The 27,899-nt window shown below is 36.4% G+C and overlaps 1 protein-coding gene across 1 annotated transcript in view; it reads left to right on the top strand.

Annotated features, from left to right (window-relative positions):
• Positions 1-27,899, top strand: part of LRP6 (LDL receptor related protein 6) — a 177,412-nt gene that overhangs the window by 102,400 nt on the left and 47,113 nt on the right. The window contains exons 4-9 of the mRNA XM_060658349.3: positions 1,012-1,208; positions 2,971-3,102; positions 6,106-6,502; positions 7,647-7,818; positions 26,501-26,717; positions 27,475-27,764. Coding sequence (XP_060514332.1) covers positions 1,012-1,208; positions 2,971-3,102; positions 6,106-6,502; positions 7,647-7,818; positions 26,501-26,717; positions 27,475-27,764 — 1,405 coding nt within the window. The remainder of the gene's footprint in view (positions 1-1,011; positions 1,209-2,970; positions 3,103-6,105; positions 6,503-7,646; positions 7,819-26,500; positions 26,718-27,474; positions 27,765-27,899) is intronic.

Below are 27,899 nucleotides of genomic sequence, written 5' to 3'. Positions count from 1 at the left end.
TGGTAGTCTTCCTCAGTATTTGAGATCATCATGTAATGTCCAGGACCTGAAAATTGGATTATCTTCCCAGAAATATGTGATGCTCTTTATTTCTCTTCAGTTGCTTATATTTTCCATTCCTCTCTCCCAGACTATTTATGAAAATATTATATTTGATATTAGGTAAACATCAAATAATTTTTTTCTGATTATTATTTTGGCTCAGAATGTGATTTACTAATCAGGAGTGTATACTAATAATTCTCCATGACACTGCAAAGTTCTGTGGTTGCGCACTAACCAAGCTGTCTGTTTTAACTTTGGTATAGTATGGATGGCTTGTGAGATTTTTGGGTCTGCTTTGTCTCATGAACACAATGCCTGTGGCAGCACTTGTTCTTTTTGCTACCTGACTTGTGGAGGTCAAGTAACCAGATAGCAGAAAGCAAGCAGAAATGATCATTTGTTGGAGCTAGACTGGGTTTTGCAGAAACAGCTCCACCAGAACACCTTTTTAAGCCCTTTCAAGTATATGTTTTTACTTTCGTTTATCGAAACCATAAATGATGGGAGAAGAAACAGGCTCAGGTTCTTTGTTTTTACACCTCAAGAAGGGGAAAACCTATTGCAGATTTAAAACTATTTCACAGTGCCAACTGTGAGTAAGCCCTGGGATTTTTCTTTTTGCTGTAACAATTTTGGCCACCTGTCTCCTAATGAATTTTGTGGAAGGCTGGAAGATGTGAGTCCAGAGGTGGAAATTGACAGTAGTGCTAATACTGGGAGCTTCTCTCTGCTAGCTTGTAGTGAACATGGGGCCTGTTGCCAAGTACTTGGGGGTTTTGGACATCATGAAGATACGTTCAAATTTACCGTGTGACTTATTTTTCATAGGTGTATTTGACCTTAAGAGATGTGTTACTTGGGATTTGTATGTGTTATTGCAGACTGTAAGACTGTTTTAATGGGCAAGATCAAATTTTGATAAAAGAAATTTTAGAAATGTTTGAGTTTTTCTGTTCTTGTTAATAGGCAGGCAGTGGTTAAAGGTTCCCTTCCACATCCTTTTGCCTTGACATTATTTGAGGACACATTGTACTGGACTGACTGGAATACACACTCCATTTTGGCTTGCAACAAGTATTCTGGCGAGGGTCTGCGTGAAATCCATTCTAACATCTTCTCTCCCATGGATATACATGCCTTCAGCCAACAGAGGCAGCCAAATGGTAAGTGATCTTGATTTTTAAATTGCAAGTTGGAATAGCTTTAGCACTCAGATGTCTGGCTTTAGTGAGGGCAGGAGGAGAGAGGACGTATCCAAAGGTAGTGGAAAGGAATGAAACATAGGAAAAATGTCAAAATATAGTTCAGGTTAAGCAGCAGCCTAAACCATTTGTAGCTTGTTATCTATCACTGTTGGCCAACTCAGCCCTTTGTTTGGGTCTGGGATTATGGTGGTAGAGAAGAGAGAAAATAAGAAACTGAGATAGCTAAGCTTATACACAAATGCGTTTCTTGTTTATATTATTTCTCTCTAATGTGTGTTTGATTTTGTTCAGATGGGTGTGTTTGAAAACAAACTTTTCTTAAAAAGAAACCTCTGTGAATGAATCTAACTACCTCAGGTTGCCTAATAAAATACCTGCTTAAGCTTTTCTATGCACACTCTCTCTCCACCTCCCCTCCTTTTTTCTTAGTTTTGCTTCTATTTTTGGTCAACCTTTGCAGTGACTTGAGCTTTGGCTGCTGGCAACAATTTATTGTAAGAGAGGGATAGAATTAGGTTTAAAAGGAATATGAGAATGTTAAGTGTTTGGCACTTGTATATAAATAAATGTCTGGCATTTGTCTGAGTGTATTTCAGATTGTATTCCAAAGCCAAAAATGAAGGGTTTTTTTGGATTATGCATTGCTTTGTATTAGTTCTGTCTGTTTAGGGGGAGATAGTCAAATATTGAATGTGTTACATTGCAATCTGGTGATCATGAGTCCATAAGAATGTTTTTAAATGTAGGGGTTGGCCTTTTGTAAAAATGTATGAATTTTTCTTCCCATGCTTAGCATATTTTAGAGAATTTCCTTTTTGTTTGTTTTCTGATTTTGTTTAACGGTTGTTTTTGATTTTTGTTTTACTAGTTTGAGAATTTGCGGTTATTACTGCTTTCATCTTTCATATTTTGTTGGTCTCCATTTTATGTTGATTTTTTTCTATGAATATTATTTAAATCCATCCCTTTCCATAGTTTCTACAAGTGTGCTAATTAATCCCCGCTTCTCAGTTTTCCCTCTTTTAGTCTATTATGTTTATCTTTTCCATGTTAATATTTCCACAGTATGATTTTTCAACATTCTAGTTATTTTTCTTGGCTTTCAGTACCCTCCACCACAATTTGTTCCCATTCTCTGTGCTCACTTAGGTTTAGCTCTTACTAGTCAACAGAAACCTTAATATCCAGTTAGACTATTTGCCTTAATGTCTCACCCAGTGTACAGTCTCTAAGCTTTTATTCATACAGTTTTACCACATTTGAAATGTTCTTCTGTCTATCCTTCCTATTCTTCAAGGATCGTGTCGCGTCCTACATCTTCAGTGAAAGTTTTCTTCTTTAATCCTTAGTGATTTATTTTCCATTTGGTTCAGTAATATTTAAAGTCTATAATGTATAAGATAGCACATAATTTCATTGTTTTATATTGTTTCCTAGTTTGTTAATTTTGGCCTACAGACTAGATTGTAAGCTCTTTTAGGGCAGGGGTCTCCTGTTTATTTCTTGTGTATTCCTCTCAAGGTACAAAATGATAAGTCAATTCTCATTGATTAATTTCCTTCCTTGCAGATGTTTTGGTAGTCAAGCCACCTGGATGACATTTGGTAATAATTTGGTTTATCACAGTTGCTCTTGTTATGGTTGTTAACCTTTGTGTACCTAGCGTGAGGGAGGGCATCCATAATCATTGGTATTAATCAGTGTGATTTATATTTGACAGCTACAAATCCATGTGGAATTGATAATGGTGGTTGTTCCCACTTGTGTTTGATGTCTCCAGTCAAGCCTTTCTATCAGTGTGCTTGCCCAACCGGGGTCAAACTCCTGGAGAACGGAAAAACCTGCAAAGATGGTAAGAAGGTGGTCTCCCAGAAGGAAAAATTTTAGATAGCAGTTGGAATTCTGTATGATTTATTTTATTTCTCTATAATAAGCTCTGTAGATTACAGTGTTTTGGGAGAGTAGTCACTTAATCTCTGCCTTCACAGTTGGTTATATAACAAGGGTGTTTTGTATTTGAGGGCATCTCTTTAATACTATTTTATAAATTAGTATTTCAACTAAATTTTTAACGTGCTATTTTTGAAAAAAATTAGGTGCTATTTCATTTTTCACGAGATGTCAGCCATTGATATCACAATCGATTTTTGTGAAAATGAATATTACTTTTCTTAAAAAATGTGTTTTTAACAGTAGGTTGCACTTGAAAATAAAGAACCTCAGTGAAAGAAACAATATTTACTAAACTTCCAACTATAAAGACTGTCATGGGGTAGATAAATTTTCTAAAAGTTTATTGGATGCTATTTTTAATTGCCTTTTAACAACAGAAGTGCTTTCAGAAGAAGAAGAAAAACATTCCAGTTTCTACTATTTAAAGCAAGCAACCTCTTTCTGTACTTAACCACTGCTACTTCTGCTTACTCTCTTTACTTCCCCTATAGAGAGAGGGCACATTGGAGAAGTATGTTTAATTAGGACATTTCAAGAGACTTGTGGTTTGGGAGAACACCAGTTTTTCTCTTTTTCTTCTTAATGAGAATGTTATTCTTCTTTCTTACCCCTATGGCTAGCTATCTGGTTTTCTAGCCACCAGCAAGACCTAGTAAGAAAATTGTTATATTTAGCAGTGACTTCTTTATCTAACTCTGAAAAGCAGAAGTCTTTATTTCAGTTGGGTTAGAGTGTTCCTGGCAAGGGGGTCAGGGAGTCAGAGAGATGGAATTGAGTTGGTGTACAGGATATTTGTCATGACTTGGCATTGATAAATTATCCTCCTAGTCAAAGGTGAAGCTGGCTGACTCTTGTCAGGCGGTTTCCATGGCAAACAATAATTTGGTTTCAATTTAAAACAAAAGGTTTTTGTAATGTTGCTTTTTTGTTTAAAACATGTAGCCTGACTTTAAAACAGAGGATTTATTTTAGTAATAGTGGTCTGTCTACTCCCTCACAGCAGTGTAAATGTACATGTTTAACTAGTATTTAAAATTTTAGATGTACATTTGGCGTGTAGTAGCTTTAAGTTAACTATTCTGTTTTGATCACCTTGCTCAAATTAACAGCTTCACTTTCTATGACTTCTTTGTTTGCAAAGTTTGGGCTGGCTCTTTTTGGTAGTTAGCAGAGGCAGTGAATGGTACAGTTATGCCTGCTTGGTGCCTGCTGTGGTATTTAGGGCTGTATTTTCTCTAAGATGAAGTTTATAATTAGTTATCAAGTCAAAAAGTTGATCTTGAGAGCTTGACTCCTCTTCATATTTTTTTTTTGCAACTATAATTCCAGATTGCTGTGAAACTTAATACCAGTGTTTTATTTAAAAAAATTTTTTTTTCCTAATATTCTTGAGAGAAAGAGACAGAGCATGAGCTCGGTGAGGGGCAGAGAGAGAGTGAGAGAGACACAGAATCCGAAGCAGGCTCCTGGCTCGGAGCTGTCAGCACAGAGCCCAACATGGGACTCAAACTCATGAACTGCGAGATCAGGACTTGAGCTGAAGTTGGATGCTTAACCAGCTGAGCCCTCTAGGCGCCCCACCGGTATTTTCTTTTAGACTCACTTCTTTGGGAATCTTTTTTCAGTCTTTCAGATATCAACTTGCTTACTATCTTTTATAGTTAGATGACTTTTTGCTGGTGCCTTACTTGGACATTAAAAATCAAAACAAAAAAAAGATTGAATTTAATGTTCTCATTCTCAGCTATGTTTTTATTGAATATTATTTTGTGTTTAAAACATTTCATAAGCAAATCTGACTTAAAACTCAGTGAAATAAAAATTTGAGTGTTCTTTTTTACTGATAATATATTAGCTAATATTTATCCAGTGCATGTTCAGTACATTCCTGAATTTTACATTGACGTTATTTTTAAAAAACGTTTGTTTATTTTTGAGAAGAGAGAGTGCAAGCAGGGGGGAGAGGTAGAGAGAGATGGGGACAGGATCGGAAGCGGGCTCTGTGCTGACAGCAGTGAGCCCAATGCGGGGCTTGAAATCACAAACTGTGATGAGATTATGATCTGAACTGAAGTTGGCCACTTAACCGATTGAGCCACCCAGGCTCCCATACATTGATCTTGTTTAATCCTCACAGCAACCCTGTGAGAGATAGATGAAGAAAACTAGGTTTAGGGAGATCAAGTTTTGCCTAAGTTTGTATAGGAACTTGAATCTGTTTCTATCAGATCTACAGCTCTTACTCTTAACCACTGTTTTGTTAACTGATTCCCTCTCTGCTGCTGCTTTCCTTCACCATAGCCTTCTTTGTTCTTAATTATGTCAGGCATTGCCTTATAGTTCTCTTTGTTAAAACAGCTTTACTGAAATATAATTTGCATGCTATAAACTTCAGTCACTTCAAGTATGCAATTCACTGGGCTTTTTAACTAATTTACAGTTGTACAACCATCACAGTCTACTTTTAGAATATTCTCATCAGATACAAAAGACCTTTGTCTTGGATTTATTTACCTTTTTAAACATACTTCTTGAACAAAGGACCTATATCCTATGTCTCCTTCCTCCTTTAATATTCAACTACTTAACTTCTTAGTCATTATTCATTATACCTGTTAAGTAACTGTTATTAATTTCAGGACCTATATAACGAATGAAAATAGAGAAGGAATCAAAACTTGATTTGGAGAGCTGAGCCATTATAGAGCTTGGCCTTGTAGTCAAGCTATTCCTAGTTCATTATGTTTACTTTCCATTTCCACCCTAAATAGACCCTGAGTATCCTTTTGTACCCCTTTACTTTTCAATTCTTAAAGAGGTTCTGCATTCTTTATTTAGAATGACTAAATTTTACCTGTGGGTTTCAATTGTTTTCTTCGTTTATTTCACTTTGTCGTTCTAGGTGCCACCGAATTACTGCTTTTAGCCCGAAGGACAGACTTGAGACGCATTTCTTTGGATACACCAGATTTCACAGACATTGTTTTACAGTTAGAAGACATCCGTCATGCCATTGCCATAGATTATGATCCTGTGGAAGGCTATATCTACTGGACTGATGATGAAGTGAGGGCCATACGCCGCTCATTCATAGATGGATCTGGCAGCCAGTTTGTGGTCACCGCTCAAATTGCGCATCCTGATGGTATTGCTGTTGACTGGGTTGCCCGAAATCTTTATTGGACAGACACTGGCACTGATCGGATAGAAGTAACAAGGCTCAATGGGACCATGAGGAAGATCTTGATTTCAGAGGACTTAGAGGAACCCCGGGCTATTGTGTTAGATCCCATGGTTGGGTAAGAAGCTCTGCCGATAGAAAATTTTGCCTGGTGTTTCTGTTTTGTACAGGTTTCTAAAAACATTGACAAAAACAATATGAAGTATATATTGGTTTTCAATAAACAGCTCTTTAGTGGCTGTTCATTTTTAGAACATACTGATTGGAATAAAATCTCAAATTAAAGAATTCTTAGGTTTTTTTCCCTTGAATGATTTGAATAGTTTTTCTTTATAAATTAAGTCAGTACTTGCTGACTTTGGGTGTTGGCTACAGATTTTGCCGAGGTTGCATCATGACCATGAAAAATGTGGAAAGAAATTGTTTTCAGAACTCTTTCTCTTCCTCTAGAAGATGTAATTCCATCCCATTTTTAGTACTTCTAGAATGATATGGTAAAGGATATATCTAACTTTATATATCCCAAGATATATGAATGACTTGAAAAAAAATTTTTTTTTGTCAGACAGAACACCCTGACCACAACCCAGGGAAACATAGCTTTCTGTATACTCACCCATGTTATTTGTTACTATGCAACTCACTCTGAGGATGAACATGGTGACAAAGTATTACACTTCAGTGTATATCAATGCCTTAGAGCTACTTAAACTCCCAGGAGCCACAGCAGTTACTTAGCACTACAAAAAGAATTAGTTATTTTAGGAATTCAGTTTGTCATCTGAATATTACTACTGGGATAGCCTTTTTGTGTCAGAGGTGACAAGCCAGCAAGAAGAAGAGATGACTGGGGCGCGTGGCTGGCTCAGTTGGAAGAGCATGTGACTCTTGATCCTCCGGGTCATGAATTCAAGCCCGTTGGTGGGGTGGAGATTACTTAAATAAATAAAAAGTTTGGAAAAAAGAGATGACTATTAATGGGAAGGAGCACAAAATATTTTGGAAAAACATAAAATGAAATCTTATTATCGGAAGACATTATCAGTTCTAGAAAACACTGTTTGATCTGAAAATTTCCTACAAGCATATGCACTGCTATTATGTCTTAAACATAACTTTTGAGCGTGTTTAAGTCCTATTTTTTTCCCTTCTGTGGTGTTAACTGATACCAGTGGAATATGAGGGGTGGACCTCACCTTTAGGATATCTGAAAGTTACAGTTTATTATCTGTGTTTAGCTCATTTTCTGTGTACTTCTGTAGGTACATGTATTGGACTGACTGGGGAGAAATCCCGAAAATTGAGCGAGCAGCTCTGGATGGTTCTGACCGAGTAGTGTTGGTTAACACTTCTCTTGGTTGGCCAAATGGTTTAGCCTTGGATTATGATGAAGGCAAAATATACTGGGGAGATGCCAAAACAGACAAAATTGAGGTTTGTTTCTCGCTTTTTCATTTTAAAACCAGTTTTATAATGGTTTTTGAGTTGATGTTAATTTGACGCAGATATTCTTGCCTCTTGTCTGGGGTGCCAGAGGTATCTTTTATGGAAATTTTATTCAGCCTTCAGGATTCTAGGCATTATGTATTTTCTTCCACTGAACTCTGATAGATATCTGAGCTATGAGCTATACTGGTATGAGAAGTGGATATTCCTCTATTTCTAGTCCTGAAAGCTTACGTGACTGATTTCCCTCATTATGGATGAAGCCACTGCTCGAATTTCCTAGGGACAGTTTCTGCACGAATCAAATATTATATAAGACGTATACTGGAAGAGCTGGTAGTCCTGTCAGGAAAACAGCCCCATTTGTGTATATATAACCTCTTTTTGTTGTTACTGGTGTTGGGGGCAGGTAGTGTCATATATTAAGTGTTAAGATGGTTACATGCAAATAGTTTTTAAATTGATTTATGAGCTGTGTAGGAGAAAGATTAATTAACCAAAGCTTGGGGAAATATTTACTAAATGGTAGAATTAAGTTGTAGCAGTCACAATAGAATTATGGTCGAAATAACCAGTGGTGAATATTTTACCACAGTGTTTTGTAAATGGCACGTACATTGACGTTGAATGTGAACTCTAAATTTCACAACTTTGAGTTAGGCTGTGCTAGAGGTCTTATGGATCACATTCTTAAAACAGTTTCTTTCACGATATTTCTTTGTGGGGGGATGTGTGACTTCTCATATAAGGAATGGCTTGGAATGGCTCATCAGAGCCACAGCACATCATCTCCTAACAGATAGATAATTTGGGCTGCAGAATTTTAGAAAGGTAATTCTTAGGAGGGCCAGGGACTCTGAGGGAATAATGAATTAAAGGGCTTTCCTTTCAGAATGGAAACTTGGAATAGAAGAACCCATTAGTGTTCCACAAGGCTCAAATACTGCAAACTGCATCTCTTATTCTTGCAGCTGGTTTGCATTAATAGGAGATTTTGCATAGACTTGACTATATAAATTTTCTCCCTGTTGTTAGTGGTTCACTGCCTCCCCCCTCCTTAAATCCAAGTTAGGGTTTGAATCTTTAACAGCTTAGAAGGCAGTGCTAATGAGACCAAAGTTATGATTTCATTTTTTTTTTTTTTTTTTAAGACAGGCTATTAGCTTCACTTGGGTCAGCTCGAGTACAAACTGCATACTCGTTCCCAAGCAGTTCACAGATGTATATTGTTGATCAGCTATGGACTGTACATGAGGGTATAGGTATTGCTACTCTTAGAAAAATAGTTAAAAGGTCCTATGTCCTACAAGAATGTTTGTAGGGAAGAACACTTGATTTATTATTTTGTAGGGATTTAAAAATTCTATACTTGGTATTATCTTTTTAAGGTTACTATGACTGATTAGATTGTAAATAAAACATTTGTTTCTTACTGGGAATTTTCCACACTTCAGGTCACTTTAAGTACTTTAGATACAGATATGTATTCAAAATCACTAATAGTTTAGGAGGGATTTAGGTAGAAAAGTGAGAATTTTTGGAGGTTCTGAGTGACAGGGTTGGAGAATACAAATGAATCACATTATATAACAGTATGTAACATTGATTAAATAGGATTTATTTTCTTGGCTTACAGTAAGTACAGTAGATTGTAAAATTAGTATTCATTCTGGCCTGTTCTGTCTTCTTGAGCTGTACATATGTATACAGTGGTGTCATTTGTTCCTCACTTTCTTCTTTCTTTCTCCCCTTCTTCTTTGAGTGGTAGCGTCCTTAAAAACCTGCCTTTCAGATCTGCTTCTCTTCCTCCAGGTTTGCTGTCTGTCCTCTTTTTGACAGATTATTTGGGGTTAATGGTACATCTACCTCCACTAGATTATACACAAAAAGACCTCCCCTTTTTCTTTGCCTGGAGATTCTGATGAAGTTTCTCTAATTGAGCATCGGTGCTTTTGTCACTTTTTTTTCATAGACACATTTGGGAGATAAAGAGAGCAGGTTTTGTTATTCTCTTCTTAATTTATGATGATGTGTAAAATTTCTGGTATATGGCATACTAAGAAAAGAGCACAGCTCTCCATCTAAATTAATCTTGCATAATTGGGGGAGAAAAACTGTTAGTTTCTCTTTCTGAGACTAGTGGTGGTTACAGGAGCAACTGCCACAACCAGCTTTTCATCTCACTTTACTTGATAGTAGGTTAAATGTAGTGAACTTGAAAACTTTTGGAAAAATACATAATTTTTTAAGTGCTTCTTTTTCTAAGGAGGTTGTTTGCTTTTGTTATGTAGCTGGTGATGCTAACTACCGATCCTGCTCTGGGCTAGGTGGCAGTGCTCCCTCCCAGTCCATCCTATTAAGAAATCTTCCCAGTAGGACTCCTCCAGTCACCTGAAACTAACGTAGCATTGTGTATCAACTGCAGTTTAAAAAGAAATCATGGAAGAGGGGTGCCTTGGTGGCTCAGTCAGTGGGGCATCCGACTCTTCATTTCAGCTCAGGTCATAATCTTACGGTTTTAGAGTTTGAGCCCCACTTCAGGTTCTGCGTCAACAGCACGGAGCCTGCTTGGGATTCTCCCTCTCTCTCTCTCCCTCCCCCCTCTCCCCCTCTCCCCTCTCCCCTCTCCCCCTCTCCCTCCCCCCTCTCCCCCTCTCCCTCTCTCCCTGTGCCCGTCCCCCACTTGCACTTGCTCTCTCAAAAATAAATAAACATTAAAAAAAAAAAAGAATGGAAGAAAGCTTCCCAGCTTTTTGTCATGCCCAAGAATGAAAGCTGCTTTTTCCAGGAAGTGTAAGGAAATATTAAATAACAGTTGTATAGCCCTGTTGCCTTCTGGAAGATTGCATTTACTTGGGATCAAACTACCCTATATGTGTTTATAGTACATTTGAAAAGAAAAGATTGATACTTGGGAAATTTATATGTAGCAATTGTAAGACACAGTAAACTTTTGTGTTTTGATTGGGTCTTATGGGAAGAGCTCAGAATGTTTATCTGCTTACTCTATCTGCACCTTCAGTGGAGGTTCCTTAGATCAGGTTCTCCCTTTTTTTTGTAAGTGGTGAATTAACCAGGTGTTGGATATATTGGAAAGCTGTAGGTTTCAGATTTGATTTTTATTGTGCAGAGTTGGCAGAAAGAACAAATAGGTTTATCTAAGGTTTATAACCAGCTTCTGCAAAGAAGGATAGGACAAGGGGAATTGCTAATGGTGTCACATTTTTTTAAAAGACAGTCATAATTTTGGCTGATGCTTTAAGATAAGGCTGTGTCTGTGAGGATATATCTGATTTCCCTACTTGTCAGCTGATACTGACCACTTACCTGTAGGTGTTATTTGAAAGGTACAATGCTGGTGCTTGTTTATACTTCTTATTCATTATGCTGAAATCATTTCATCACCCTTTAGAAACAAGCTTCTAGTTTACTTGTCTGCACTGAGCTCCCCCTCGCCCTCCACCTCTGTGCCCACCCAAGTATTACAGTGTTCTGCGGCTTCCTTATAGTATATACGAAAGCATTATCAGAAGGGATAATTTCTATTATTCTGATAGGACAGTCATCAAACAAGCCTTCGTATCTATTTCATAAGACCCTGCAGTAGGCAGAAGCACATTGTGTCTTAACATTCTTGTTTTGATTGGTCAGGTTTCACTGCCAAAAACACCTGTTGCACTGAGGGCCTGGAAAACTGCTTTTCAGTAGCAAAGACCTATCATTGATAATTTATAAGTTTAAAGCATTTTTTTGCCATTATACAAAAGTTAAGAAAGTTCGGGGCACCTGGGTGGCTCAGTTGGTTAAGCATCCGACTTAGCTCAGGTCATGATCTTGCGGTTCTTGGGTTGGAGTCCTGTGTCAGGCTGTATGCTGACAACCCTGAACCTGGAGCCTGCTTCAGATTCTGTGTCTCCTTCTCTCTGCCCCTCCCCCACTTGTTCAGTCTGTCACTCAAAAATAAGCATAGAGGAAAAAAATTATAAAAAAGGAATGTTATCATTAGCTTTTTTTTTTTTTTTTTTGAGGATGCTTTTCTCATTGCATACAACTTAACTGATTGACAGAGTAAATCGCTGTGTTTTGAATCACTGGTTGTATTGAAAATGACATTGTTGGTTCAATTTTTCTCATAATTTTTTTTTTTAGTATATGTGTTTTACTTCATTTTTTCTTCTTTCAGTTCTCAGCTTCTGCTGACAGATGCAGCAATACATACTAGTTATAGGTAAAGAGAGATTTCTTACCTACTTGGAGGTCATCTCGATTTGTTTTCAGTCTCTTATTATAAATTTCCTTGCTTTAGAGAATGTCCGTAGTTAGTTTTGTCCAAATCTAATTATACCTGGCACAACTTTGGGAAACAGAGATTGTTAGAACTTGGAGTATTAAGAAGTTTTGAATAAAGAGTGTATTATTGTATAGGATGTGTGCTGAAAAGTTGGCAATTGGTGAATGATCTATTTTATATTCTAAGCCTGAAATTGCAGGGCTACATTTTCCCTTCATGACACCTTCCTCTATTTTGTCAATATCCTAATAAGGGAATTTGTTTTCCAAGTTTTCAGATTTCTTTGTAAAGTAATTTCCTTGGCATCTTTAGCCTGTGTATTGTGAAACTCTGTTATAACACAAAAGGGCCCATTTATGATGATTTTTCTTGTTTGTTTTAAAGATTAATTTCTTCCTTAAGAAATAATAATAATATGATCATCTGCCATTGAGATAAAGCTCTTTTGATTACAAGTACCTTTTGAATCTTTGCCAGTTTATAACATTCAGTGCTCCTTAAAATTGATTTTATTGTTCAGTTTCAGAGAAATATTCAAGATAATGAGCTTAAACACCTGAATGTTTGCCCCTTTCTACTACTTTACACCACTGTATGCATGTTAATATATATTTTTTCTCCACATGTTGCTGACATATAATAACTGAAGAATGATATTGATAAACACCATCATTAGATCCCTTAGCTCAACAGAATACCTGGATTAGGGGCTTATAATCATTGAGTTGTAAACATGGCGCTGTCCTTTTATATCACTTGGCATCTGTTTGGGATGTATCTTATGATAACACATTTTTGAATTCCTATTTGAAAGTTACCTTTTGATGTACAATTCAAGCAACATTATTTAACTTGTTATAATCTACAGCAGCCAAAGTAGTACATCATCTAATTATATGCTCTGTTGTCTCATTATGCACTCTACTTTATCTGGCTCTGAAAAAATTATTGCACATATATAATGAGAGAAACTTGCGTGATGATGAGTGTAAACATGCTTTCCTGAAATGCCACCACAAACCCTAGACCCTTACCAAATAAGATGCTTTGCCTTACTTAGGAGTTAGTATGGTTTTATCTATGTGAATTAGAAGAATCTGATGCATGTTGTTATTTTAGTGAGCACGTTTGAACTTGCTCTTGGATAATTTTTAAAATGTTCTGTTACCCTTCTTCTTCTCATGTTTTAGTATAAAACCATTTAGTATGTGTGGAGATATTTTTAGTTTCGGTCTACCTTTTTTGTTCCTTTGGTTTTTATACTCCTGAAGTGAAAGAGTTCTGATTTTAAATATGCTATTTTCTTGAGAAATCAGCTTCTTTACAATTTGGAATGCTGTTTAATTGTTAAAAGTTGTAATCTCTCGATCTTTATTGAAACATTTTATAATATCGGGTACTGACCTTAATTCTTGTTTGATTTTCCATTTAACTGGATGACTTTAGATACTTCAGATAATAATCTGGTCTTTGTATTTTGACCAGTAAGATTGTTTGAACCAGATGATCTTTACGTTTCTTCCCGTTACAACATTTTCTGGTGTTTTTTTGTACTAACTGTACAAGATAACTATGTTATTTTAGATTAAGGACAGATAATACATTTTGCCTTGGGAGAGTTGCTTAAAGGAAGTTTGTATTCAGATGACTAGAATATTTTCTTTTTTCTTTAAATTTTTCTTCAGTTACTATACATTTAATCCCTCTTAACTGAAGAAGACTTGCATTTGGGGGGTTTAAATCTTTAGTAACTCACTTTTCTTTTTAATTTTTTTAATGTTTATATTTTTGAGAGGCAGGTACAGAGAGAGAGAGAGAGACAGAATATGAAGCAGGCTTCAGGCTGTGAGCTGTCAGCACAGAACCTGACGTGGGGCTCAAACTCACAAACCACAAGATCATGACCTGAGCCAAAGTCAGATGCTTAGCTGACTGAGCCACCCAAGCGCCCCTTTAGTAACTCAGCTTTACTGAAAGCCATATCTTGCAATATCCGTTTATATTTTGTATTGACCCATATATAAGCTACCTCGTTATTAACATGTTTGGTAGGTTTAAATGAATGTTTAAAGCCATTTTTTGAAACCTGCCAAACATGTAAATGTAACAGAGTCCATGTAAAACATTGTTTTTACTAACAGAGTCCATGTAAAACATTTTTCAGGAAGAGATTTCTCTGTAGCTTTTACAAGGGTCACAGAGATCTTATTTTTACTGTTTTTAGTAGGTTTGGAAAGGGTAGGTAGTCAGATAATGGCAAAGACCACAATTTTGGGACTTCTTGGGAGGGAATTTATGAATCCTTGAGCAGTTAAAAGTGGCCAGTATTTTAACTTCTTATTTAAATTTAAAATTATTACCAGCTATTTAATGATTCTGTGTAATAGTTATTCCTAAAGTTATCCCTAATGAACAAAGGCTTCTCCTTCAGTTATTTTTTGCACTTTAAGTGTAGTTTACAATTTAAAAATTTCAGTGCGCCTCTGTGGCTCTGTTGAGCATCCAACTCTTGATTTTTGCTCGGGTCACTATCCTAGGGTCATTAGATCAAGCCCCATGTCTGGCTCTGTGCTGACAGCAAGGAACCTGCTTGAGAGTCTACCCCTCCCCTCCCCCACACATGCGTATGCTTGCTCACACTCTCTCAAAATAAATAAATTTAAAAAAAAATTTAGACCTTCTAAGAATATTATAATGCAGGCCCTGTAATTATTTTTGTTGAACTCCTAGATTTCCCACACTGTTAATTCATTGCACTATATATATATATTTTTTTGTTAGATTTGATCTGAAATAACTAAATCTCAGAGAAGGATTAGAATTCCTTTGGCAGGGTGCCTGGGTGGCTCAATCAGTTAAGCGTCTGACTCTTGATTTCACTCAGGTCATGATCTCACAGTTAGTGAGATCAAGCCCAACGTTGGGCTCCATGCTAACAGTGCAGACTTGGAATTCTTTCCCTCCCTCTCTCTCTGCCCCTCCCCCCACTATGCTCTCTCTCTTTCTCTCAAAATAAGTAACTTTAAAAAGAATAGGAAGAGGAATTTCTTTGGTTGTAGTGAAATTTTTGGTAGACTGGTATTTATTTAGTATTTCGTTTATAATTGTGAGCTTCTGAAATCTTTCAGTCTTCTACAGTTTGTAAGTAAGAATGAAATTAGAGGCTTTATGCAATTAATATCACCCCTATTCAGAGTTTTTTGTTTTGTTCATTTATTTTTTATTTTGGATTGACAGTGATTTGGCTTTTATATTCAGTTGAGATTTATAACGTTGCTTTTATATTTTAGCTATTGTGTTATTCTTAAAATATGAAAAAAACCCTTCTATGCCACAGTAGATTTCATTAGGCTAAAGGTAGTAAGTAAACAATGTTTCATGGGTTTGCAAAGTTGTTTTTGCATAAAGAAACTGTTTATAGTTTTCATAAAATTAGCTATGTTTTCTAGATACAATGCTCACACAAACATTTGTTCTTTCTGTCCCAGGTTTCTCTTCCTAAAATTCAGCATTCTTTGGTGCTTTTTGCTTAGTTAGCTTCTTGTATTTGCCCAAGGTCATATAACTTTCTATTTAGGAAAAAAATGCAATTCCAATTTCCTGATTTCCTAATGCAGTACTTTTTGTGTTGTGCTGTGTTGCTTCTCTTTGAGACTGTTCGTTTTGAAATAATTTGAGACTTACAGAAAATATAGAAGAATAATATATCTTTCACCCAGTTTGATTCTACCTACTCCTAGAACAGTTATCAACACCAGGAAATTAACATTGATACAATATCCATTATTCCTGTTATATTTATTAATTGGAATTCTCCCGTAAGGAAGAGCTGTTCTCTCCCCTTTATTCAATTTTTCATATATATATATATATATATATATATATATATATATATATATATATGTTGGTATGGAATCATGGATATGTATTTTACTCTATAAAATTATGGAATATTATAAGGTAATATTTCATTATCATTAAATTGTTGCAAAAATCCCAGAATTGGCATTAGGAGCACCTTCAAGCTGATTCCTGTGTCCTTTTCATGAGCGTCCTTCTCTTCTTTTTAAATTGTGGTAAAAAACAAAACAAAACAAAACAAAAACGCTTAATATAAAATCTGCCATTTTAACCATTTTTAAGCAGAGAGTATAGTAGTGCTAATTATTTATGCACGCTGTTGTACAACAAGATCTCTAGAACTTTTTCATTTTGCAGAACTGAAATTCTTCCAAATAGCTTCCTTTTCCCCCCTCCCCCTGGCCTGGCAACCACCATTTTAACTTGCCTTTCTCTAAGAGTTTGACTTCTTTTGATACCTAAAGTGGAATCATCTAGTGGAATAAGTGGAATAATACAGTATTGCCTTGTTGTTACTGGCTTATTTCCCTTAGCATAATGTCCTCACAGTTCATCTGTTTTGTAGCATATAACAAGACTCCCTTATTTTTAAAGGCTGAATAGTATTTTATGTATGCACCACATTTTCTTTACCCATTCATCCATCAGTGGATATTTAGGTTGGTTCAACCTTTTGGCTATTATGAATAACGCTGCAGTGAACATGGATTGCAAACATCTCTGAGATCCTGTTTTAGTTCTTTTAGATATATACCCAGCAGTGGGATTGCTGGATCATATAGTGATTCTATTTTTAATTTTTCAAGCAACCCCTATAATTTTAAAGCCTTTTTTGGAAGAACAGATATTCAGCTTTATCTTATATTTCTCTTGCCTCAGCCCTAGAATCAACTATTATTCCAAAGAACCATGGTTCTTTTTAATGAAGGGTAGTATTTAAAAACCAGTATCTGGGGGGCGCCCGGCTGGTTCAGTTGGAAGAGCATGCAACTCTTGATCTTGGGGTCATGAGTTCGAGCTCCATGTTGGGTGTAAAGATTACTTAAAAAAAGAAACTTTAAAAAATTAAGATAAAATGAAAAAACAATATCTGGACATAAGGCATGCTCATTGATACTGGAGTAATTTGCCTTTCAATAATAAGGTATTGATTATTATTTCTACTCAGACTCCAAATAGAATTTATTTTAGTTGTGCTTGAAAAGAATGAGAGGAAAGAGAACAGTTTTCCCTTGTTAACATGCTAATGTTTTCTGCGCTAGGGTTTTTGGAAGGCCCTAGGACAGTGGGACTCTTAAAAGTGTCTCATGAAGCAATTGATAGAATTGACCAAGGTGGTATTGTGTTGATCATAATAATGCCTTCAACTGAAAATCTGTTTTCAATTTTTTAGTTTTCCTGAGTAATTTTGGCTTTAGAAAGCTTTGGCCACAGTAGCAATTCTTAGCTCTCTATAAGAGCATACTAACTGCAAATGTTTAATATTCTAAACATGACTCCTTGAAAAAATAAAATTATGTAATGAAACTATGATATTTTCTCTTTTCACATTAAAAATCACTTGTATTGGGGCACCTGAGCATCCGACTTCGGCTCAGGTCATGATCTCACAGTTCGTGAGTTCGAGCCCCGCGTCAGTCTCTGTGCTGACAGCTCGGAGCCTGGAGCCTGCTTCAGATTTTGTGTCTCCCTCTCTCTTCCCCTTCCCCACTCGTTCTCTGTCTCTCAAAAATGAATAAACGTTAAAAAAATTTTTTTTTTAAATCACTTGTATTTACCGAGACATAAATCTTAAACTAGGTTAAAAGGCTTTACTGCAACACTGTAATTGCCCTTACGCTCTCTTACACAGGTACATGACATCTCTTTACTTCCCCTACTAGATTCAAGGCATTTCTCCCAGTGAGCATCTGCATGATTGAACTGTTACTTCCACAGATATGTATTCCATTTTTTTTTTTAAATACCACTTCTGTGAAATTCTGTTTTATACCCTATTATCAGTGAACCTCCAATGAGGTATATTGTCTCTTTATATATAAATTTTAATTCACTACTTGTTTTGGACATTGGCTGGAACATTAGAAGAGGAATGGTTCATTGTGAACATAATTTAAATTTCTCTTTTAGGATGTCATAATGTTCCCACTCTAGCTCATTTTATGATGGGTACCTGGTTGTCCTGTTGTCATCTATCTCTTGAACGTGTCTAGTCAAGTGGAGTTGCATAGCAACAACTTTGGTAATAGACTGGCTGTGTTCCCAATTTATGGGTAATCCGGTCTTGACATTTAATAAGCTGTTGAAACTGCTCAAGAAAACAGATGTGATACCTACAGAAGGTTTGCTATTACCTCCTTTCTGTGGAGCTATTCTGGTTAACCCACATCTGTTTCCTGTTGTAGTCTATATTCTCATTGCGGTTTGTAATATTTGGGAATGCCTCAGAATAGTTAAATCCCTACCACAATGTGGTTGAAGCAGTTGAAACCACTAGAGACTCTGGTTCAGATTTGGAGGTAGATTTTAGAAGTGACAGAAGCCCAATTTCAGTGTAACGAATTAAACCACTCTGAGGTAATACAGTGAAGCACACCGTCAAGAGTTGCCAGATTTAATTAGTGTTGGCTCCACCTTGAAAGCATAAGGGTAATCTTTTGGAATCACTTAAAATGGTTCATTTGTTCTGGGTTCAGAATGTACAAGCAAGCTTTAACCAGGATTTGTGTTGTTATTTTAAACATAAGAAGCTTAAAACCATATTTACAAACCTAGTAACCTGCCCCAAACTGTAACTTGTTGGGTATGAGAAATATAATAGTGATTTTCTTTGAGATGAAGCAGTATGTTCTTGTTTCACTGTGTTGCTTCTGTCCAGTAGAGATTGTGTAGCTGGTAAAAAGCACAGTATTTAGGGGAGATGTCATTTTCTTTCTTTCTTTTTTTTTTTAACATTTATTTATTATTGCGAGACAGAGAGATACAGAGCGTGAGAAGGGAAGGGGTAGAGAGAGGGGGGAAGACACAGAATCCGAAGAAGGCTCCAGGCTCCAAGCCGTCAGCACAGAGCCCGATGCGGGTCTCGAACTCATGAACTGTGAGATCATGACCTGAGCCGAAGTTGGTTGCCTAACCAACTGAGCCACCCAGGCGCCCCATGGGAGATGTCATTTTCTAATGGAAGTGTCATCTCTGCAAAAGTAATGCAAAGAAACAGATTTCAGAAAGTAATCATTGGACTCTGTATAAAGAGAAATATATGGTTTTTTAGATGTAAAGTCTCACAATCAGATTTTGTTTAAGCTGTTGATCCCTTAATCTCTTCAGGGGATTCTTATAATTGGTTTCCACATCATATCAGCAACAAAAGTGATAACAGCATTTGTTAATGACAGCTATTATTATTATTATTATTATTATTATTATTATTCAAGTACGCTTGGACTTGCACCTTATCTTTCCTCCCTTCTTTATTTTTTAATTATGAAAAATATCAGACATAAAGCAGAGATTCTCATGAACCACCATCTTTAACCATTATTATTAGTACATGGTCAATCTAGAATACTCTTAGTGGGAGAGCCAAGGAGATGGCAGATATGGATTATCTTATTAAACTTAAATATTGGGATAACCTAAAAGAAATCAAAGAATCAGGCCTTTGTCCTTGCTCTCACAAGTCTCAGCTAGTTCTTTGAAATGTGGACTTGGAAATGTGATAAAAGCTGGGGAAAAAAAGTAGAATTCTATTAAATTTTTTTCATCAGAAATCATTTTTTGAAATAATTTTAACCTATGTTAGGATTTAAGTATAGTATAGCTGAAGAGGAAGTAAAGACCAAATGGAAGACATTTCATTGTTGTGGCTTTACTGAGCCTACTGGCTTTACTGAGTCTTTACTAAAGACCAAATGGAAGACATTTCACTGTTGTGGCTTTACTGAGCCTTTACTGAGAGAGACAGAATGTGAGTGGGGGAGGGGCAGAAAGAGAGAGAGAGGGAGACCCCGAATTCGAAGTAGGCTCCAGGCTTCGAACTGTCAGCACAGAGCCTGCCTGACACAGGTTGGAACCATGAAATCATGACCTGAGCCAAAGTCAGACGCTTAACCAACTGAGCCACCCAGGTGCCCCTCAGTAATAAATTTTTAAGTTTTGATTACGTGTTGAAATAAAAATATTTTGGATATATTGGATTAGATAAAATACAATATTAAAGTTAATTTTACCTGTTTCTTTTTACTTCTTAGAATCTGGCTACTAGAAAATTTAAAATTACAATGCATGATTCACCTGTGGGGCTTAAATATTTCTCTTGGGCAGTATTATTCTAGACCCAGTCCTCTTATAAAAACTACAAGAAACATAGGGAATTAAGGGAAACAATGTGCTTCTAAAATTTCGTTTAAAAATCTTTAGCACATCTTAATTACATGGTTTAGGTGGAAATAGATGTGATGTATCTAGCTTTAATGTGCACTTTATTTACCTCCTTCCCCTCTACCCCTGGGGGCAGGGAACTTCTGATTTTTGCTGTTAAAGTGAAAGAAAAAGGATTAGCTAAAAGGGACTAATGCTCTAGTGGGTAAAGCTACAAAATCCTTAGTTGTGGCTTTTAGGAAAACTGTATTTGAGTTCCTGGCCACTGTGCTAAAGATCTTTGTAAGACCTTCATTACCATTTGTTGTTGTTGTTCTGACAGATATTGCTAAAAACCTTTTATTTTACATATGTTCTTTGCTCCTTTTTTCTTCTTCCTGAGACCCTGGCTTGCACTTATTTTTTTTTTTTTTTTTTAAATTTTTTTTTAACGTTTATTTATTTTTGAAACAGAGAGAGACAGAGCATGAACGGGGGAGGGTCAGAGAGAGAGGGAGACACAGAATCGGAAGCAGGCTCCAGGCTCTGAGCCATCAGCCCAGAGCCCGACGCGGGGCTCGAACTCACGGACCATGAGATCGTGACCCGAGCTGAAGTCGGAGGCCCAACCGACTGAGCCACCCAGGCGCCCCGCTGGCTTGCACTTAAAGCAGCATTAACACTGATCCAAACACCAGTTTGGACAAGGGCCTAGACCAAAGCATTTCTAATCTATAATCCCTTATGTGTAATTCTGAAATCGAAAAAGCTCTCAAAACCAACTTATTTCCGTTAATTCATTTGGTGGAACACCTGACTTGAAGCAATGTAAGACTATCTGTAGTCTTTATTTATCCTTTTTTGTGGGAATATATATGTATTTTGCTGCAAAAATATTAATGTGTTTGGCAACCAAGTGCTCCCTGAAGCCAGGCAGAGGTGATATGCCATGTGTGTCGTGTTCACCTTTCTCAATTTCACAGTAAATCTGAAGTCTGAAATATGGCTGGCCCTAAGCCTCAGATAAGGGATTTGGACCTCTATTACCATCCCACAGTAATTGAAAATATTTTATTAACCCTAATTCTGTATTTAAGATGATTATTTTCAGCACAATCTGAACACAGTAACAGAGGTAAATGAGGTCCTCCCAAAACAGAATTTTGTCCTATCACTCTCCTTTAAAGTGCCCTCAGAAGTATCTTGTTTTCTATAGGTCTCATCCTGAAGTCTCATCCCTGCCATAGGATGGTATCTATCTGCCTAATGTTGTCTCCTTTGAGTCCCTTTTGTGTTCTCTCTGCCTCAAAGCATTTGTTTCAAAGTCACTCACACAAGGCATCCTTGACTGTGTCTTAACATGTGTTACTTTTATTCTGAAAAACCCTTTTTCTGTTTGTCAAAATTCTTCTAATTCTTCAAGATGGATTTGAGCTCCTCTATTTCCTATACTTCTTGATAAGATATAGGCCAGAGAGGAGTATATGTGTATGGTTTTAATGTAAATACAGTTTACCTCCTCAACTAAATTGTAATCCCTTAGCTACAAGAGGCCCTGTAATAAACTTCTTAGCATTCCTCATGAGGTCTTTCACGGCGATTTGCCTTCATTAGATGTGTTTGTTAATGTTTGATTTGAGGCTGGGGGAGTGGAGCAAGGGTCCGGTACAGCAGCAAAAATATTTGTGATCGAATTGTCAAACTGTTCGCTCCTTTTTGTCTGCTGTTTTAGTTATGTACATCTAAGTGGCATAAGCAAACAATACAAATTGGGGGTTGGAAATGGGAATAAGGCTGCAGCCCTGTAGTTTTCCACTAGTTGCCAGGATATAGAAAGGTCTGTATTGTTTTTATTCTTCTGTTTTATTTCTGTTGTTTTTATTCTTCTGTTTTATTCTGTTGTTTTATTCTTCTGCTAGACAGTGTGGTTGTTTTGGTCTTCAATTTCCACGTATTCTTTTATATTAATGTATCAGTTTTTATTTTGAAGCACTACATTTTAATCAATTAGTTACAGCCATTTAAATGTAACTATTTACTAAGAGGTACTAAGGTATTTATTGAAATAATTTTAAAAGGCAAGAACCAACATCTGCAGGGCATCTACACATCTGATACTGTGCTACGTATTTAACATTATTTTATTTCATTCTTAAATAATTCAGTGTTACAAGTTCTCTTCCTGTTTTACGGTGAGAAATTGCCTAAGGGTACCCAGTGAGTGATAGAACTTATATTCGAAATCTAAGTCTGTCTAGTTGTGCCAGAACATTGTTTGCCAATCATGAGAGATTTTTAGAGAGCAGAATGAAGAGTCACCGCTAAATAGAAGACGCTTAATTGTGTAAACTAAAAGCATCTTTTGGAGTTGTGATTTTGTTATTTTTCCCACTGTGATTTTCAGTTCCGTTTTTTGCCTGTTATCCAAATTCATACTTATGCAGCCATCTTTTAAGTTGTTCACTTATTAGAATGAACAGAAATGTTGTAGGCTAACACAACTGAAAGAAAGAGTTGGTTGATCCTATAATGTTTTTGGAGGAGAAATTTAAATTTTATTTCATTTCATTTCATTTTTTAATGTTTATTTATTTTTGAGAGAGAGGGAGAGAGAGCATGAGCCGTGGAGGGGCAGAGAGAGAGGGAGACACAGAATCTGAAACGGGCTCCAGGCTCTGAGCTGTCAGCAGCGAGCCTGACACTGGTTGAACTCACAAACCCCTGAACCATCGTGAAATCATGACCTGAGCTGAAGTTGGATGCTAACCAACTGAGCCAGCCAGGTGCCCGTAAATTTTATTTTTATGAAGAAGTTCGATACTAGGCATTTAGTATGTGCCTTTAGATGAGGAAACAAATCTTAACAGGAAGGTCAGTATTTGGGCATAGTACAGCAAAATTAGTGTTAGTTTATTAAATGTAAGATAATGCAGAGTAATTGATTTAAGATCATACTGAAACTAGGAAGAAAATCAAGTCAGACGGTTTAATATACCATAAACTTGTGAGGAAGTAGTATTTTAGGGTGGTACAGTGCATACTGTTTGGCATTGTGTGTTGGAAACTCTTCGATTGGATGGTGAACTCCCCTTAACAAGAGAACATAAGTTCGCTGTTAAGTATATGACATTTTAGATGACGTAGTGGTACATTTTCCAGGAGATGCAGTTGGAAATACTGCAGTAGAAACTGATGAGACCTTAGACTAGAACTTTACATATTTATTTTTTGTGTATTTATTTTTACATAAGATAACAGAAGCTGCAAGATTTGATGGTCTTTAAAAGGTGATTTGCAGAGGAGAACTCAGGAAACCTTGGAAAATATCCAACCAGGTCTGAAAAAGGAAGGGAGAACCAGTAAAAATGAAGAGATAAAAAGCCTTTCTGGCTATAGAAAAAGGGAAAAGGTCATACTGTGCCATGAAAATCCAGTGCATAGTTTCAGTGGGTGGTTAAGAGTATCAAATTAAAAAATAAATAAATAAATAAGGCAAAAGATCACAAGAACTGAGGAAAGCAAGGAGGTAGTCACTGACCATTTTCAGTAGACTTATTTCATCTGAGTCAGAGATTGGAAGTCAGCAGAGTAAGGGAATGAATCTTAAGAGATGGAGGCAGCTGTTACAGATCATATTCAAAGAATGTGGCAGTAAAAACAGAATCATTCAACTGTTAAACAGTGTCTTTCTAAGTTGGAAGAAATTGTGTTGTGATAAAGGCAGAAAAAAGGATCCTATGAAGAGGGAGATATCGAAGATCCTTGGGAAGGAAGGAAATAGTACTAAAAGGAAGTTCTCATGAAAGGGTAGAAGATGATGCTAGAGTCAAGAGATAATCTCTGGAGGAGAGTACCTCGGGATGGAGGTAAAATAAAAGTACAGAGTTTTAAAAAATAAACTTTCCCTACCTAGAATAAAGATGTTTCTGTTACACATCTTATAAAGGAAAGATTTTTCTCTCCGATCACAGTTTCCAATAATACAGGGGGGCCAGAAATTCTTTCTTGGAGCTCTGCTTTTAGGGAGTGTTCAGGAATGTATCCATTCTCCAAAAGTAGGGAGTAGTGTGCATTTTTTTCTTACGTGGATTTAAATTTTTTACATGGATTTAAAATTTGGGCAAGAATACCTTTCATTCAAATGGCTAAACTGTAGAATCTGAGGATAATAATGGTTAAATTTTCATTTCCATTTTTAGGAAGGTTTCTTGAGTGAGTGTCTTAGGAAACCTATCTCTTTTTAAAAATTATTTAACAAATATTTATTGAGTTCTTTGTCAGACTCTTTAACAGTAGATGTGGCAGGCACGTAAATGGATGAATTAGGTTCCTGCTATTCTAGAGGTCACATTCTAGTTAGATACGTAAACAAATTATGGACCCTTTTTCTCTACTTAGTCCTTTTGCTCTTAAACACCAAAGTAATCTTAAGATACAAACATCATAAAGCATATCCAGGAATGATCTGTTGCAAGAAAATATGAATGTAAAATGTCAAGAGTGATGTCTCAGATTAAGGAGAAATGATTAACTTTAAGCAATATTTAATGTAGGAATTAGGATAGTATTCTTTTAAACTATGTTTTTTGGGGCGCCTGGGTGGATCAGTTGGTTGAGCATCCGACTCCGGCTCAGGTCATGATCTCATGGTTCGTGAATTCGAGCCCCGCATCAGGCTCTGTGCCGGCAGCTCGGAGCCTGGAGCCTGCTTCAGATTCTGTGTCTCCCTCTCTCTGTCCTCCTCCCCCGCTTGCACTCTGTGCCTCTCTCTCTCTCTCTCTCAAAAATAAATATAAAAGAAATAAACTATGTTTTTAAAAATACTCTTTTTAAACAAAGATTAAATAAAGATTTAAACAGTTGGCTTAATGGAAGTCCTATTGTATCTGATATGAACACACAAACATTTAGTTATCATCTCTTCTGTCAGATATAAATGAAATATTTATTGATATTTACCCATGAAAATGCAAGGATATAGCACAGTTTTGCTCACTCAATTTTTTAAGTACTTTGTTTTCAAGGTTTGGCTGTTCTTGGAAGGTCAGCAAGAGTTTTTAAATTTTAGAGAGGAGATATAAAGATAACATCTGGTTGTCATTCCATTTAGGCAATCACAGTATTGACTTATATGTACTATTTCCTACTAATTTTATGTATAAAAAAATTAATTCTTGCATAAATCATAATACTGTTTGTAGGAGGGTAGGGAAGATACTGTTTGCATGTATGTACATGATTTTAGTACCAGAATAACATTTCTGAAGTCCAGTTTGCCTGGCACACAGGCCACTTAATGGTAGAAATGGTTTCAGTTGGGGACTTCCAAGTTTTTGCTTTAGAAGACTGACTCCATCTTTCAGAACAGAAGATGAGTACATGTTGCTGGAATGTCAGGGACAGAAAAGATGCCTTTGCCACTTGTACAGAAATTGTTGAGTTTATGAGAGTTTCAGAATGAATTTAATAATGTTGCTAAATGGGGTAGTTGGAGACAGTAGGTACATCCCAGTTCCTGGAAATTTAGTTGCAGAGAGTGTTGTAAACTCCAGATACATTTATAATTATAATCTTAAGAGACTGAGAGATGTTCTGAGAGCCCTTATCTTGGGCTTTCAAAAAATTTTCAAACAAAACCATAAAATAAAAAAGTATAATAAGCGGAAGGAGTCCTAAACAAGACATTTTGTTTTCAGCTATGTGATCTTCTGTGAATCTCTGTTTCCTTATAAATGTAAAACAGACAAAACTCTCAGGAAAAATAAAGTATGTTATAAAACAAAATATATAATAAAATAATGTGTATGAAGGTACATTATAATGTAAAAACAAATGTAAAAGCAAATTTAAGGTAATGATACTGTATTTTTAATTTTTAAAAGGCACTTAATAAAAGAGATACATACTAAGGCTAATATTGCCAGAATTTTTAGAAGGAAGAGTAATAAGAGATAGAGAAATAGAGGGAAAATATGAGCTTATACTGAGTATTTTAAATCATTCTTGTTAAATTAGCATGTTATTTTGTGAAAACATTGTAATAAAAATAACTAAGATGACTTCAGTTTTGATACAACAGGCAGTTGGATTTGTCATTTTATATACATTCGAAGAATAAGTACACATCTTTTCCTCTTGTCTTTAAACTTAAACTTGAAGGTTATGAATATTGATGGCACTGGGAGACGAGTACTGGTGGAAGACAAAATTCCTCACATATTTGGGTTTACTCTGTTGGGTGACTATGTTTACTGGACTGACTGGCAGAGGCGTAGCATCGAAAGAGTACACAAACGAAGCGCAGAGAGGGAGATCATCATAGATCAACTTCCTGATCTCATGGGCCTAAAGGCCACGAATGTTCATCGAATCATTGGTAAGTAATTAAAAAATTCCTTCAAAGATGGATGCCAAGGATGAGACAAGTTAGAGATAGTGGTTTATCAAGCAGCAGTGTAAATTTTTGGTGTTTTGAGGGAATATAGAAATTATCTGTTAATTCTTTTTTTTTTTTTTTTTTTTAACAAGAAATGGGCCTTTTGAATGTTGGCTTAGTACTCTGGCTACATAGTTTTACTTGAAGGGCTAAATATATACACACACACATGCACACACACCTGCTTCATTAAAAGAATTCTGTCCTATTGTATGAATAATGTAACTTATTTTAAAGCTTACTGTGGGTACAAAGGAAAGTATTTGCATACCTTTATTTCCAGTTGATTAGCAGGGGGTTTTGACCTGTCCCGTTTCCGACTTGGGCCAGTGCACAGTCCTTAGGTAGTCTGGTGGTATCCCGTGCCCGGGAGGGCACCACGTTGAAGCTAACTTAGTGTGGAGGGCTGGCCTAGCAAAGTGCATGCACTACAATGCAGAACTCCTGGGCTCAAGCATTCCCGCCTGCCTCAGCCTCCTGAGTAGGTGGGAATACAGGCCTGCATCACTGCCCCTGGCTTTTTATTCCCTATTAATCTTCATGGTATTTATGACATTAGGATTGAAACTATATTTTGGAGCAGATAGAATCATAGGTCTTTGTGAACCACATGCCTAGTCATTTTAAAGTGAAAATATGTTGATTGTGTCAATGTGTGTGTCTTTCTGTATCCTTTTATAATTAACATATTTTTTAGGTTCCAACCCTTGTGCAGAGGAAAATGGGGGATGTAGCCATCTTTGCCTATATAGGCCTCAGGGCCTTCGTTGTGCCTGCCCCATTGGCTTTGAACTCATCAGTGACATGAAGACTTGCATTGTCCCAGAGGCTTTCCTTTTGTTTTCACGGAGAGCAGATATCAGGCGAATTTCTCTGGAAACTAACAATAATAACGTGGCCATTCCTCTCACTGGTGTCAAAGAAGCTTCTGCTTTGGATTTTGATGTGACAGACAACCGAATTTACTGGACCGATATATCACTCAAGGTTAGCTTAAAAGAATTGAAATGTTAAAACCAAAGACTAAAAGGGAGAGGTTCTAAAATTTGAGTCTTCATGCTGTGATCACTCTCCCTTGTTGTTTAATAGGCAGAATTCAACAAAAGCCCTTAACTTTTTAAA

The sequence above is a fragment of the Panthera onca genome, chromosome B4 (genome assembly GCF_046562875.1).
Source record: "Panthera onca isolate mPanOnc1 chromosome B4, mPanOnc1 haplotype 2, whole genome shotgun sequence".
NCBI classification, from domain to species: domain Eukaryota; kingdom Metazoa; phylum Chordata; class Mammalia; order Carnivora; family Felidae; genus Panthera; species Panthera onca.
Note: the sequence above shows the minus strand (reverse complement) of the source record. Positions and strands in the feature narration are given on the sequence as shown.